This window comes from Myotis nattereri, assembly GCF_964212035.1.
Source record: "Myotis nattereri genome assembly, chromosome: 2".
Lineage (NCBI taxonomy): Eukaryota > Metazoa > Chordata > Mammalia > Chiroptera > Vespertilionidae > Myotis > Myotis nattereri.
This window is the reverse complement of record NC_138076.1, coordinates 32,829,555-32,846,240: the sequence shown is the minus strand read 5'-3', so window position 1 is coordinate 32,846,240 and position 16,686 is coordinate 32,829,555. Positions and strand designations below refer to the sequence as shown.

The 16,686-nt window shown below is 37.9% G+C and overlaps 1 protein-coding gene across 1 annotated transcript; it reads left to right on the top strand.

Annotated features, from left to right (window-relative positions):
* The first annotated feature begins 1,804 nt into the window (after positions 1-1,804).
* On the top strand, positions 1,805-4,035 carry ABHD13 (abhydrolase domain containing 13). Its single transcript, XM_081083256.1, has one exon. It carries the CDS (start codon positions 1,808-1,810, stop codon positions 2,819-2,821), a length of 1,014 nt encoding a protein of 337 aa, XP_080939382.1. The 5' UTR covers positions 1,805-1,807; the 3' UTR covers positions 2,822-4,035.
* Positions 4,036-16,686: the final 12,651 nt, after the last annotated feature.

The following is a 16,686-nucleotide window of genomic DNA, read 5'->3' as shown; positions in this document are numbered from 1 at the left end:
TTTTCTTGTTCTGATTTGTTTAATTATATTTTTTCCTACAATGTAAAAAGAATATTGACAATATTATGTCAGATTGGTCTTGATAGGTTAGAGTCTGTTAACTACCTCTTTAATCAGGTTTGCCCTCTAACTATCTCAGTAATGCTGTAGAATTCTAAAATCTGTTCTGTTTCTATGCACTAAATAAACTATCAGAAAGAGAAATAAAGAAATAAAGAAAACAATCCTATTTTTAATTCCATCAAAAAGAGTAAGATATCTAGGAATCAGTTTAACCAAGGAGGTGAAATACTAGTACACTGAAAACTGTAAGACATTAATGAAAGAAATTGAAGAAGATACAATTAAGTGAAAAGCTATTCCATGCTCATAGATTGGAAGAATTAATATTCTTAACATGTTTATACTACCCAAAGCAAACTACAGATTTAATACAATCTGTATCAAAATTCCAATGGCATTTTTCACAGAAATAGAATAAAATATCCTAAAGTTTCTATGGAACCACAAAAGACCCCAAGTAGCCAAAGCAATCTTTAGAAAGGAAAACGAAGTGGGAGGCATCACTCTCCCTGATTTCAAACTGTATTACAAAACTGTAGTAATCAAAACAGTATTGCATTGGCACATAAATCAGTGGAGCAGAATAGAGCCCAGAAATAAACCCACACATATATGGTCAATTAATTTACAACAAAGAATCCAGGGATATAATGGGAAAGGATAATATCAATAAATGGTGCTGGGAAAACTGGATCACTATCTTACCATGCACAAAAATTAACTCAAATTGGAGTAAAGACTTCAATGTAAGACCTGAAATTACCAAACTCCTAAAAGAAAACTGGTAAGCTCCTTAATATAAGTTTTGGTAATGATTTTTTGGCTCTGACACTAAAAGCAAAGGCAACAAAAGCAAAAATAAACAAATGGGACTATATCAAATTTAAAAGCTTCTGAACAACAAAGGAAACCATTAACAAAATGAAAAGACAACCTTTGAAGGGGAGAGAATATTTGCAAATCATATATCTGATAAGGGTTTAAAATCCAAAATATATAAAGAACTCATATAAATCAGTAGCTAAAAAATAAAAGGGCAGAATGTCTGAATAAACATTTTTCCAAAGAAGATATACAGATGGCCAATAGGTACATGAAAACATTACTCATCAGGAAAATGAAAATCAAAACAGTGAGGTATCACCTCATACCTGTTAAAATGCTAGTATAAGAAAGACAAGAAATAACAAATATTAGTAAGGATGTGGAGAAAGGCAACCATTGTTCACTGTTGGTGGGATGTAAATTGGTACAGCCACCATGAAAACAGTATGGAGGTTCCTCAGAAAATTAAAAATAAAAAGATAATACGATCCAGCAATTCCACTTCTGGCTGTTTATCTGGGAAAAAAACGAAAATACAGCCAATCCACATATACTTATTCCTGTGCCTCCCTGTTCCTTCATATAAAAAATTGGGAACATGGCATCAACTTATTTTCTATCAAATCAAGGAGAATACATGAGTGAAAGTACCTGCCAGTAAATACTAGTAAGCACATTTCACAAAATGAATATAGTTTGATGACTGTGATAGCACTGGAGGGAGAAAGGAGACTGTTAACAGAAGGGACAGGGGAAATTAGAGCAACCATTTTTGTGGATGAACTGATGGAGGCTTCCAAGGATTCATCTAGTATCAAGATTTATATGTATCATGGATCTAACTTTAAAATAAAAGATGTGTTGGATTACTGATAATGTCTCTCTGTTTTTCTCTTTAGGACACTTGCAGAGAGCTACAATGGAAAAGTCCTGGATGCTGTGGAACTTTGTTGAAAGATGGCTAATAACCTTGGCCTCCTGGTCTTGGGCGCTCTGCCGTATTTCTCTCTTACCTTTAATAGTGACTTTTCATCTGTATGGAGGCATTATCTTACTTTTGTTAATATTCATATCAATAGCAGGTATTCTATATAAATTCCAGGATGTATTGCTCTATTTTCCAGAACAGCCATCTTCCTCACGCCTTTATGTTCCCATGCCCACTGGTATTCCACATGAAAACATTTTTATCAGAACCAAAGATGGAGTGCGTCTGAATCTTATTTTGGTAAGATATACTGGAGACAATTCACCCTATTCTCCAACCATAATTTATTTTCATGGGAATGCAGGCAACATAGGTCACAGGTTACCAAATGCATTGCTTATGTTGGTTAACCTCAAAGTTAATCTTTTGCTTGTTGATTATCGAGGATATGGAAAAAGTGATGGAGAAGCAAGTGAAGAAGGACTCTACTTAGATTCTGAAGCTGTGCTAGACTATGTGATGACTAGACCTGACCTTGACAAAACAAAAATTTTTCTTTTTGGTCGTTCCTTGGGAGGAGCAGTGGCTATTCATTTGGCTTCTGAAAATTCACATAGGATTTCAGCCATTATGGTGGAGAACACATTTTTAAGCATACCACATATGGCCAGGACTTTATTTTCATTCTTTCCAATGCGTTACCTTCCTTTATGGTGCTACAAAAATAAATTTTTGTCCTACAGAAAAATTTCTCAGTGCAGAATGCCTTCTCTTTTCATCTCTGGACTCTCTGACCAATTAATTCCACCAGTAATGATGAAGCAGCTTTATGAACTCTCCCCATCTCGGACTAAGAGATTAGCCATTTTTCCTGATGGAACTCATAATGACACATGGCAATGCCAGGGTTACTTCACTAGCCTTGAACAGTTCATCAAAGAAGTAATAAAGAGTCATTCTCCTGAAGAAATGGCAAAAACTTCATCTAATGTGACAATTATATAATGTTTTTTTATTGCACTGTATTTTAGTTTGTGCAGAATGATAAAGAATGTTCCTTTCTAGAAGTGTGTTCTATCTGTACTTGTCTGAAGAGTGACATTAAATGTTGAAAGGACTTTAGTGCTCTTTAAAGATGATCCAAATAGTTTTTTACATTTGAAAAACTATAATTGATGGGATTATTTCATACATTTTCATCAAACCTTTCAATGTGTTTATGTGTCTGTATCTTTAGTTTAATATGCCAGTAGAATATATTCAAAAGTTTCTTGTTGCTAAAGTGGTACACTTTATCTGATACTTAAAGTTAATGTCTGGGTGTGGAAGGGGAGATACAGACGAGAAACCTTCGGATATTATTCCTTTAGTAAATATTGGGACAATCATGGTATACAAGCTTAATTCTATAACTGCATTTTTCACCTTAAAATGCATGATGATATTTTATTTCTTGAATTATGCAATGCAATGTTTTTAATGTAAATAGCACTGGTCATATACCAATGTATATGGTAACCTGGGTTATATCTATTTTTATGTAAACTATTTTGGTTTTGGCAAGAAGTGAAATTGAGGCCTGTGTGCAGGTTGCTATTGAATTTTGCTCTGGCGTATGCTGAGATTCAGCTTTTTCTTACAAATAAATGGGACCCCACTTTCCAACAAAAATGTACTGTGTTTTGTTAGGTACAGTCTGGATCATGGCATGCAAAAATAGAAATTTAGAATTTCACTGCAGCTTCAATGTGCATCTTTGAACTTTTTTACATTTGTAGTTTTGGTGGCAAAGAGAATTTTACTTTTTATCAATTTCATAAGTCTACAGGTAAACCACCAATGGCAGTCATAATGAAGATAACTTATTTAAGAATTAAAGTAGGAACTCTTATTACTTAATTGTACATACTGTTTTACAGAAGTTCCCTCATTTGATTTTTAAGTCCCAGTTTCTAGGTATATCTAACCCACTAAAGCCAAGGTGTCATTTATTGGACTTTCTGAAAATAAACACAACAAAAACAAAAAAGCTATGTTCTTTGGTTTAATGTTTTAGTTATAAAATAGAACTGCAACAAAAGACAATTTTAGGAAGTATTATTTTCTACATGTAGGAATGTGGGGATGAAGGAATGCTACAGCTTTTTATCACAGAACATATTACCCCATTTAACTATTAAATGGCTATCAGTGGGAAGTAGTATTTAGTCATATAGAAATGTATGAAAAAAATTTTTTAAACTCCTTAAAATTGCAGGATTTACCTTAAATATATATATATATATATATATACATATATATAAGCTTTGAGACATTAGTGTACTAAGTTGTGTCAAGCAATCCTCAAAAATTAGATGTATTTGAGCTCTGTGCATTATGTCAGCTTTTAATGTAATATTTTGAATATTTAGGCTATATTTATTGGCTTTGTGCAAGCAGCTAGAACAGAAATAATGGGTCAATAGTTTTGACCTTAATTTAAAAACTCTTTCTATGGAGATAGGGCTAGAAATACTTTTGCCAAATAACATTCGTCTCATTCACTTTATGTCAATATTTAGAAAACAATAAATTACAGCAAATATGATGTTTTTCTATAAATTATTGTAAAAAAAGTCATGCTTTTAAAAACAAATTTGGTAATGCATATCATGGAAAGTGTATTTTGTATGTATAATTTCACGACAATTAAAGGATACTTTTCCTCTTGTCAATCATTGCTATGTAGAATGACTGTCTTAAATAGTAATGTACTAAAGGGAAAAAATTTAATACAACAAGATCTAGTGTACTTAGACATGAGCTTACATGGAAAACCTTAGACTCGTATCATTCTTTGAAGTTTATAAAGTACCTTTGTACGTTTTCATGTAATCATTTAATCTACACTATGAAGGAATTTATCAAATTTAGTTGTAAATATTATGCTGATGAAGCCTAAAAGCTTTTTCTTCATCAGTGTTTTGTTTTATGCTTTTTAAAATACTCCATGTTTATAAACAGTCTTTTTTTTTTTTTTCAAGTCAGGACTTCAAAAGTTGTAAAGTACATGTATCCCATCCCTACCTTCATTCTCTTTGGGTTAAGGAGCCTTTCTTCCTGCAGCAAAGGGAAGAGGCTGTTTCTAGGGTTGTAGTACCTAATTTCTGTATTTGAGAATATTTCTTTAGATAGGGAGAAATAGAAAACAAAATCAGTTCTTCAAAACGTGTCTAATTTTTGGCCAAAGCATTTGGTGTTAATAAAATGTGAATTCTGAATGAGTCACTTCATTTTGGATTCATAGGTTTAGTGGGAATAGAGTGTGTCCGTCTTGTGTATTTCTGGCTCACTTATCCAAGAGCAGCTCTGGGAGTTTCTGAATGAATTTTAAATTATTAAGCTGTGGTAAATTTGGAAATATTTAAACATGGCAAGATATAATTTATTTAGATGAAAATCCATTGTTTTAAAAGGGATTATTGGGGAGAAATGGCAAAAGGGATATTGCAAAATATGGAAAAATAATTTGTAGAAGATAAAAGAATACTAATAGAAAGAGCAACGAAGTGAAAGGTTGTGTGTTAAATGTAGATCTAGGAAATAACTGGTGAGATTGGTGAAAAGGAGACATAACAATGCAAAACAGTTAAATACCAGACATTTCTAACCAAGTGACTGGAGCACCTAATACTGCCACTACCCTATATTTTTGCAAGCACTTTGATTATAAGGTAGATATTTTCATTACAATTTCGAATTTTTAAAAAATATATTTTTATTGATTTTCAAAGAGGAAGGTAGAGGGAGAGAGAGAGAAACAGCAATGATGAGTGGGAATCATTGATCGGCTGCCTCCTGCACACCCCACATGGGAGTGAGCCCGAAACCCCGGGCATGTGCCTTGACCGGGATTGATGCTCAACCACTGAGCCACCATGGCTGAGCTACAATTCTGAATTTTGTAGCTGAATAGGACAGCTTAAATTTACTTTTTCATGATAGGCTCTAGTCTAGACACATGATAATTACCAAAGTTCCAGCTTTGGTAATGTGTCACTGAATTATGTTGTAATATATATATATTTTTAAATATATTTTATTGATTTTTTACAGAGAGGAAGGGAGAGAGAGAGTGAGAAACATCGATCAGCTGCCTCCTGCACATCCCCCACTGGGGAAGTGCCCGCAACCCAGGTACATGCCCTTGACCGGAATCGAACCCGGGACCCTTCAGTCCGCAGGCCAACGCTCTATCCACTGAGCCAAACCGGTTTCAGCGTAATAGTTCTTAATGAGAATTCATACCACCTCATGCTTTCATATTCATTTCTTAAGTTTGAAAGATTTGGTTTGAGGTGGGAATAGATTTGTTGATGGAATTAAAGAGTGAAGGCCATATTCAATTTTATATGTTATTTTGCAAGCTCAGTTTAAGTGTAGAAGTGTAGTTTTTATTTAGTTCCTTGTTTTCTTGAGGTTAGGAGTTAATAGATAAACTTTTAAAAAAGATATCACAGAAGACACTTTTTAAATTAGGTCATGGTTGAGATATACTGAAATCCTTCACTAACCTCTTCCTCTCTGTTTCTCCTATTATGTTTGACAACAATTATGGATTTTAAAAAAAATTTTAAAAATTAGATGCTTTTGATTATCCACTTAAATTTATGTATTTTCATATCACTCAGGTAAAGTTGAAAATGACAGAGCACAGACATTTATTTTTTAAATAATAGGATAGAAAAAGTATTTCTGTTTATTTATATTACCATATATATGTCATCTTAGCTAATTAAAAATAATATATTCACTTGTGTTGGAAAAGAAATGCATTCATCCAAATAGTAGTCAACATGTTTTTACCAAATGGCACAAATATACTTCCATTTATATTTTGTATCTTAAAAATGTAGTTTAAAAGTGAGACGGTAAGAGACACTTTTTTAACAAAAAGTACCATATATTCATATGAAACGGAGGAGTGTGTATTAAGTTAGTTTATAATATTTTGTCAGTACAGCATATACTGAAAATTCAAGTTGCTTTCAACCTGCTCAAGATAAAATAATTTAATCCAGTTTCATAATGTAAATCATTTTTGTTGCCATATTTTATTTGAAGAAGTAATAAAATTTTTAGCTCAAATTTGAATGTTATGTGCTAACCATGGCAAGCCAACATTTACATTTGTTTTTTACAATAAATTTCTTTTAAAATATACTTTCTATTTTTCTGTACTGACATGCAATAAATTTATACATTAAAAGTTTGATTAATGTCTTAAAATAGTTTGTATTTGGTTTTTAAAAATATTTTCTATTAACCTAAGTTATATGGTAGGGCATTAAAGTTTTCTTAATGGTTAAATGAAATTCAGAATGTATACTGAAATTAATGAATTTTTATTATAATGATGGTGTGGATAGAAAATAGAAGTTTATGTTCTCTTTTCTCATTATCCTCTCGCGTCCATTTAATTTAAGCTAATATTCATTATTTTCTACATATGAGTCGCTGGTGAATGAATAGGCCCCAAAACTTTTGCTTAATCTAGGAGGGAATAAATGTTCTTCATTATATGGCCTTCGGATTTCATCAAATGTCTTTTCATGAAATTCTTAGGTCTTCATCCCACCATCACTCCCATTAGTATTGAGTTAAAGGCTTGGGAAGATTTGCAGAAGGCCTGATACTCTTTCAACGTTTAGGGGTTTGTACCTTGCTTTCTTTGTGTGTGGGTGTGTGTATCAGTCCTCTTTTTTTCTTCTTCTTAATCCCTTAACCTTTTTCACCCAGGCCAGCAACCCCCTCCCCACCCCTGCACCCACACCCCTTCAGCTGTCAGCCTGTTCTCTATATAGAGTCTGTAGCTTCCTTTCTTAGCAAGAAACTGGTACGTGAATAGTGGCATGTTAGGAAGTGTATGACAAACTTTAAATAGCCCACCTGCAAATAGAGATGAAGAATTCATTTCCTGGAGACCCTCTTTCCATGGGTAAATCTGGTGGGAAGTAGGATCTCTCATGTACTTCCCTGAAAGATCACCAACCTAAATCCCAAGATGAAGCAGTTTGTAGAACTATTTCTTATTTTCAGAAGATAATTTCACATTCCTATTTCACTCCAATTGTTGCTTTACAATCTTACATCTTAAAGTTCACAAACAATTGGATCTGGTTAGAGAATATAACTCATATCTTATTAAGGGAAGGGAGGGAAAATCCTTTTTTTTTTTTTTTTTTTAATACCTGCAAGTGTAAGTCCCAAGTGTAGAATGTAATGTCAGCCCTCACAACAAACCTTTTGAGTAATTTTCAGTCCCATTTTATAATAAAACTAGAGGCCCACTGCATGAAGATTTGTGCAAGAGTAGGCCTTCTTTCCCCCGGCTGCCGGCACTGGCTTCCCTCTGGCACCCCGGACCCGGGCTGCTTCCCTCCGGCTGCCTGCAGGCACCCCAGACCTGGGCTGCTTTCCTCCAGCCCTAGCTTCATCAGGAAGGATGTCCAGAAAGATGTTGGTTTAATTAGCATATTATCCTTTTATTACTATAGAAGGCTCCAAGTGGTTCAGTAACATGCTCAAGATTACCCAGAATGGAGCCATAATTTGAATCTGTCTCCGGTTCTATATACACAGTGGCCAGATTATTATGATCACCTGACGTTTGTAGGCAAGGGAGGGCAGTTGGGGGCAACCAGGCTGGCAAGGGAGGATAGTTGGGGGCAACTGGGCTGGCAGGGGAGGGCAGTTGGGGGCGGCCAGAGCGGCAGGGGAGGGCAGTTGGGGGGGACCAGGGCAGCAGGGGAGGGTAGTTGGGAGCAATTGGACCTGCAGGGGAGCAGTTAGGCATCGATCAGGCTGGCAGGGTGAGTCTTAGGGGGTGATCAGGCAGGCAGGCAGGTGAGCAGTTGGGAGCCAGCAGTCCCGGATTGTGAGAGGGATGTCCACATGTAGGAAAATGTAGGAATTTAGGATCAGGCCTAAACCGGCAATCGGACATCCCCCAAGGGGTCCCAGATTGGAGAGGGTGCAGGCTGGGCTGAGGGACATCCCCTTCCCCCAGTGCACATATTTTTTAGGCAAATTAGAGGTGGTCATAATAATCTGGCCACTCAGTGTACATTGTCTCAAACAGTTTGACAGTTCTTATTCATATGGTAATAGATTTAAGATGTTGAAATTGAATTAAAAGTAGACTAGTTCTTCAGGAACACTCCTAACAAGTGAACTATGAATAAATATATTAGGAATATTACACAATCAACTAATTCTTTTCAGAGTAAATATATGTTCCTGTAGGAAAATCTATAAGTTAATAGGACTTCTCTCGTACTCTTTCCTTAGCCTTTTATAGATAACCAAGTCTCAAAAAATCTGGGAGTCATCTTCCTCATAAAATGAAACATACTTTTGGAACTGATTTTGCTATTTCTTTTTCCAGTATGATTTATTTTCCCAACCTTTCTACTACTATCATGCCAGTCCCTGAAATTATTTTATAATAGCTAACATTTTTATTGAGTGCTTGTAATGTGCCAACTATTGTTCTGACTTCTTTTTGTCATTCTTGATAACTGAATAGGCTGAACTGGTTTCTAACTTCACTGATCCCACTCCTTGATCTTTGTCCTGTTCTAATTTGCCAGAAAAACTTCACGCCTTTTCCTACTGAAGGGCATTTAGTAACTGCATTTCTCATTAGATCAAAGTCAGACTTCTTGGTCGATAGGGTCCTTCACAAATTAAACTTGTTATAAAAGCTATCTACTTTTTCTCTTTTATGTATCAAACTCATTCCTCTTCTACTAGTATGTGTTTACTCATGCCCGGTGCTTTAACCTCTAAATCGAATAGCCTCTCACCTCACTAGACTCCTGAGCCATGACCCAAATTCATGGTAGTTCTAGCAAGTTTCTCCCCTTTCTGAATACCTATTGCCTTCACTACATTTTGTTCTTTGATCTTTGACTATATTCTATTCAATTCCTTATTACACACTGTCTTATTTCCCTTCTGTGTGTCTTACTACTTCAGTAAACCAAGATCTGGCAGACAGTCAAGGTTCTCTTCTCCCACAGCACCTGACATGGTGCTAAGCACCTCATAGTGCTAAATATATTTTCTGTATAGAACAGGCTCACCAATTAAAGCCTTCGTTCAAACATTTCCTTCTTCCAGAAGGAAAAAGGTGCACAAAGGCAATTACTGTAATATTTTGTATTTCTTGAAGTTGGAGACCTAGAATAACAACAAAGTTGGAAGGGAAATTAAACACACACACAAAACCAATGATTAAAGTGGAAAGATCAGAAGTCACCCATGTGATGAAATTACTGTTCAGTATTAAAGGGGGGGGGGGCAATAATTATTCAGGACATATGCCACTTGGGGGATCTAAACCTTAGCATATCTCAATAGAGGAGCCTTGAACTCATACCTCTGAACCATGTCCAGCACGGCCAGGGGTGAACCTGAGGAGGGGTGGTGATGGATTAAAGAAAACAGACAAGAATACAGGTGGGGCCAGGTAGGATCACTGCCTGGATGAGGAAACAGTGACACAGCCTGTAAGCCCAAGCTTTATTTTATAGTCAGATCACACAAAGCAAAACAAGGGCAAGATGTTTACGATGTTCTTGTGAATTTCAAATCTGCTTCTTTCCTATTGTTGCCATTCTCTGAACTCTATCAAGCCTTGTTTTGGCAGCACTTGCTATACCCCCTGCAGCCCACATTCCTTAGCTACCTAGGACTGCAGGGCCAGACTATAAGGTCAAGCTTACAACCATAGCCTTTGGCTATAATTTGGCTATTATAAGCTGGGACTTGTATGTGGCTTTGCTACAAGTCAGTCTGAGGCTTGAACCTGTCCAAATGCTATAGCTGCTCTCCACATACCTCAAAGTGTATGTCCTGGGAATAAAGGTCATGAAAATGCCAACAAGTCACATTAACTTAAGTGCCTGTGACATCTCATTGGTTTTAAAATAACAAGGATAATGATTATATATATATATATATATATATTTAAAGGGACTCACAGGTATACAGGGAAAAAATATAATGAAGAAATAGAAATTGAGTCCTGGCCTGTGTTGCTCAGTGGTAGAGCATCAGCCCACACAGGAAAGGGTCATGGGTTTGATTCCCAGTAAAGGACACCTGGTTTCCCAGCTTGGTAGTAGTGCATGTGGGAGACAAACAATTGATGTGTCCCTCTCACATCAATGTTTCTCTCCCCCTCTCTCTCCGTTCCACTCTACAAAGCAATGGAAAAAATATACTCAGGTGAGGATTAAAAAAAAAAGGTTGGGACATAATCACTATCATCCATAGTATATGTCCCACAGCAAGGGGTTCTTTGGCCTTCCATTAATGTGCCCTTCTGACATTCTGGTTCTTCTTGTCTTACCCTACACCAGTTCAACTAATTATTGCTAAGCTAATGATCTCATCTGATCTCTGTGCTCTTTGCTTGACTTTTTTAAGAGTATTTTCACTTTTGTGTCTTTGCTCAGCTTAAGCTTAGTTTGTAAGTTACAGATATTACCTATATATTTACAGTCAATTGATTGTTGATAAGACAATTCATTATTGAAAGGATGGTCTTTTCAACAAATGGCATGTGTCAACTGAATATCCATATGCACAAGAAAGAATTTGGATTCCTATATCACACAATATAAAAATTAGTACAAAATGGAGCAAAGACCTAGATGAAAGCATAGCTGCAAAACATAGCTTTATGACCTTGGAATAGGTAATGATTTCTTAGTTGTGATACCAAAAACACAAACGACAAAAGAAAAAATAAATTGTGCTTGCCAAAGTGTATTTTTAATTGTGCCTCAAAGAACACTATCAAGAAAATAAAAAGGCAACCTACAGTATGGTAAAAAATACTTGCAAATCACTTATCTAATAAGGATCTTATTTCTAGAATATAAAAAGAACACAATTCAACAATATAAAGACAACCCAATTTAAAAATTGGCAAAGCCTAGCCAGTTTGGCTCAGTGGATAGAACATAGGCCTGAGGACCAAAGGGTAATGGGTTCAGTTCAGTCAAGGACATGTACCTTGGTTGCAGGCTCCTCCCTGGCCTGGGCCCTGATCTGGGCGCATGCAGAAGGCAACCAATCGGTGTGTTTCACATCAGTATTTCTCTCTGTCTTTCCCTCTCTCTCCCAATCTCTCTAAAAATCAATAGAAAAATATCCTCAGGTGAGGGTTAAAAAAAAAATGGGCAAAGAATTTGAAGAGACATTCTTCAGAGAAGATATACAAGTGACCAATAAGCACATAGAAAAGACCTCAATGCCATTAGTAATAAGGGAAATGCAAATCAAAACTACATTGAGATATTCACACCACTAGGGTGCATATAATAAAACACATGGCCCAGCCAGTGTAGCTCAGTGGTTGAGCGTTGACCTATAAATCAGGAGGTCACAGTTTGATTCATGGTCAGGGCACATGCCCCAGTTTGCTGGCTTGATCCCCAGTGTAGGGCATGCAGGAGGCAGCCAATCAATGATTCTTTCTCATCATTGATATTTCTATCTATTTCTCCCTCTCCCTATCTGAAATCAATAAAAATATTTTTAAAAAATATGGGCAACAATAAGCATCAGTGAGGATGTGGAGAAATGTTGAACACATTGCTGGTGGGAATGTGAAATGGAGTAGCTACTTTGGAAAAAGTCTATCAGTTCTTAAAAATGTTTAAAATGGAGATAGTATAAGGCATCATTTTCTGAAACACTTTTATTAACCATCTTAACCTATAATCATATTCTCAATATACACTTTAATTTATTGCTTCTCTGTTATGTACGATTTATTCATGAATTTAGCTCATCATCAACAATCCTCATAAGCAGTGTATTACCACACCTTTTTTTACTTAATGTCAATTCCTCTAGTTTGACAATAAAAATGGTGACAAAGTTAATTCTTACATTTTCTTTTTTTCCTTTGCTGGACACTTAGAGGTGGCAGAAACTAACATATTTATGATAAAGATAAAAGAGTAAGAAAAAGAGATGATGGTATTCACATTTAGAATTTCTGTTACTTTGCAATTTGTAGATTTGGGAATTATTACCACCCATTGGCCAAGAGCAGACCAAGACAGTTTATTATAGTACTAGAGGCCCAGTGCATGAAATTGGTGCATGGGAGGGGAGGTGTCCCCTCAGCCCAGCCTACACCCTCTTTAATCCGGGACCCCCAGGGATTGGGCCTAAACTGGCAGTCGGACATCCCTCTCACAATCCTGGACTGCTGGCTCCTAATCGTTCACTTGCCTGCCTGCCTGGTCGCCCCTAACTGCCCCCCCGCCCCCCGCCCCCCCCCCCCCGGCCAGCCTGGTTGCCTCTTACTGCCCCCTGCCTACCAGTCTGGTCACCCCCAACTACCCCCCCCCACACACACACACCGCTGGCCTGGTCGTCCCTCATGGCCCCCCCGCTGGCCTGGTTGCCCCATGCAGCCTGATGTTCAGTTGTTTGGTCATCCCTCACTAACCCCCCTGCTAGCCTGGTCGCCCCACGCAGCCTGCTTGTTCAGTCATTTAGTCGTTCCTCACTAACCCCCCTGCCGGCCTGGTTGTAGGCAACCATCTTGTGAGGGTTAATTTGCATATTACCTCTTTATTATATAGGACTAGAGGCCCGATGCACAAAAATTTGTGCACTTGGGGGGGGGATCCCTCAGCCTGGCCTGTGCCCCTCTCACAGTCTGGGACCCCTCAGGGGATGACCATCTGCTGGCTGAGGCCTGCTCCCCAGGGGACTGGGCCTAAGATGGCAATCAGACGTCCCTCTGGCAGCCCGGCAGCCCTCGGGGGATGTCCATTTGCCAGCGGGGAGCAGACCTAAGCTGCAGTCGGACATCCTTAGCGCTGCTGAGGAGGCAGGAGAGGCTCCCACCACCACCACTGTGCTGGCAGCCATCAGCTTGACTTGTGGCTGAGCAGAGCTCCCCTTTGTGAGAGCACACTGACCACCAGGGGGCAGCTCCTGCATTGAGCGTCTGCCCCCTGGTGGTCAGTGTGTGTCATAGTGACCAGTCATTCCCAGTCTTTCTGCTGTTAGGGTCAGCTTGCATATTACCCTTTTACTATATAGGATAGAGGCCTGGTGCACGGGTGGGGGCCGGCTGGTTTACCCTGAATGGTGTCACAGATCAGGGTGGGGGTCCCCACTGGGGTGCCTGGCCAGCCTGGATGAGGGGCTGAGGGCTGTTTCAGGCAGGCCAAGCCTGCAACTGAAGCTGCCAGTCTCTCCTTTTTTTCCTTTTTTTTAAATTCTGGGATTTATTTACCTTCTGTAATTGAAACTTTGTTGCGGCTCCAGCTCTGAGGCCGGCTGGCTGAAAGCAGGTACCTGGGGTTTGTTTAGCTTCTATAATTGCAACATTGTTGCATCTCAGAGCTCCCTGCTTTGAGAGCACACGGACCACCAGAGGGCAGCTCCTACATTGAGCGTCTGCCCCCTGGTGGTCAGTGTGTGTCATAGTGACAAGTCATTCCCAGTCCTTCTGCTGTTAGGGTCAGTTTGCATATTACCCTTTTACTATATAGGATAGAGGCCTGGTGCATGGGGGGAGGCCTGCTGGTTTGCCCTGAAGGGTGATCCGGATCAGGGTGGGGGTCCCACTTGGGTGCCTGGCCAGCCTGGATGACGGGCTGATGGCTGTTTGCAGCTGGTCACACCCCCTTCAGGGTGGGGTCCCCACTGGGGTGCCTGGCCAGCCTGGATGACGGGCTGATGGCCGTTTTCAGGCTGGTGGGTGACTGAAGCCTCCAGCCTCTTTTTTCTTCTTTTTTTTTTTCTTCTGGGATTTATTTACCTTCTCTGGCTGTCACTGGAGCTGAGAGCCGGCTCCAGCTCTGAGGCTGTGGCTGGCTGAAAGCAGATATCTGGGTTTGTTTAGATTCTATAATTGAAACTCTGTTACCATCCCTGGCGCTCTAAGCTCAGCCTGATGCCAGCTGAAAGCAGGTTTCTGGAGTTTGTTTAGCTTCTATAATTGCAACATTGTTGCATCCAGAGCTCAGAGCTGGGCTGTGGCAGGTGGGGAACCTTGGCTTCCACTGTCACTGGAGTAATCAAGCCTCATGTTCGCTTCAGCTGCGTGGCTGCTGGCTGCCATCTTGGTAGTAAATTTGCATATCTCGCTGATTAGCCAATGGGAAAGGTAGCAAAGTTATGGTTAATTACCATGTTTCTCTATTATTAGATAGGATTGCCTCTGCTGTTACTGTATCAGCATAGAGGGAGAGGCTATTTACAATGCCCTTATTATTCTGTTTCATTTATTTCTCGATCTTCATTTCAATACCACCCTCTTACTTACTGAAGCTTTGCAGAAAGTTTTGCAACCATTTAATGTAAATCTGTAACGTTTATTTATATATTTTTGCAACATTTTTTTTTCCAAGATTTTTTTGACTATCCTAATTCGTTGGATTTCCCTGCAAGTACCAAAACCAGAATGCTACTTTCTTGGCAAAGCCTAGAAATTAATGGACTATCAATCTGGGTTGAATTAATATCTTAAAAATATCTTGAGGCTTTCTTTAACTTCTCTCAACATTCTTTTTAACTTTCAGTTTATTTTCAAATATTATTATACCTCTTACATAAAATTTAAGAACTTTTATGTTATATTTATGTTTTCCCCTACTTGCCTGTATGCTATTTTTGTTATTTATTTTGCTTCTATATACTATGTTATTCTCACACCAAAAACTCATACACAGATGCATTAATATAAGAACAAATCATGGCCGAATAAAAAAGTTGCTCTTTTACACCAACTTAATGTTATCATTTTACTTTTTAGAAAAAGGGTTGTTAAGTACATTGATAAAACACTGATGTGCCACCTCCAACAGTTACTTTCCTCAGAACTTGTAAATAGAAAAAACAGGGATTAATCTTTTATTCCTTTTGGGGGAGTTACAAAATGTTTTATACATACACAGATGTTGAAATAATAATAAAATGGATAACCATTCATTTTTGGTTATTTAGATTCAGAATTTGCTTCTGTTTTTCTCCACATTTGCTTCACCTTTCTGTCAATTGCTTAGATCTATCATATATGTATTCTTTTTTTTTGTTGAATAATTTCCAGTAGCTTGCAGGTATAGAATCACTTTACCTCTCAAGAAAAATGGCATGCTAAGGTTATGTAGGGATATCTCAGTTGCAGGAGGTTTCCCAAGAGGCATGAAGCTTAGACCTGCCTCTTTGGCTTGCCTCCCTTAAGGCCAGCCCCCCTCAAGTCTCAGCTCTTTCTAACCAGTCTTGAGGTGGCCTCCTTTGCCAGTCCTTGGTTAAAAGTCTCCTCTTCAGATAATATTCATTTGGTAATTCAGGGTGACTGTTCCCCAATTTTTATTTCCAGTTCAGTTCAGAATAGATCTATCTACCTATTCTGCTGCCATCTTATACCTCTGCTATTTGATTTGACATGTTATCTTAGCTTAATTGTTAACTGATAAACAATAATGAAAATTTCACATGAATTTTGGGCACTGCATCATGATTGTTTTTGCTGAGTGTGGAAACATCACCATGGGTCTGGATTGTGTTTTATTTTTGAAACCATTTGAAACTCATTATTCACTTTCAAATATGTAAACAGCTGTAACTGTGAGATAACAGATTATGCTTTTGCTTAAAATTCTGGGTATCATTCTCTCTCTCTTTTAACACTAGTAGCAGAACAAACAGGCTTATGTTTAACAGAGGAATAGACAAAAGTCAGCAAGTTCATTTTAAATTAAATAAATTCAGGAGTAATTAACAATAAGTATAATTGATGAATTCTTACTAATCTGTGAGACATGTTTTATGACTTCCCGCAATTA

Coding starts and splice junctions, on each gene's coding strand:
- ABHD13 (XM_081083256.1), top strand. CDS start 1,808: ATGGAAAAGTCCTGGATGCTGTGGAACTTTGTTGAAAGATGGCTAATA.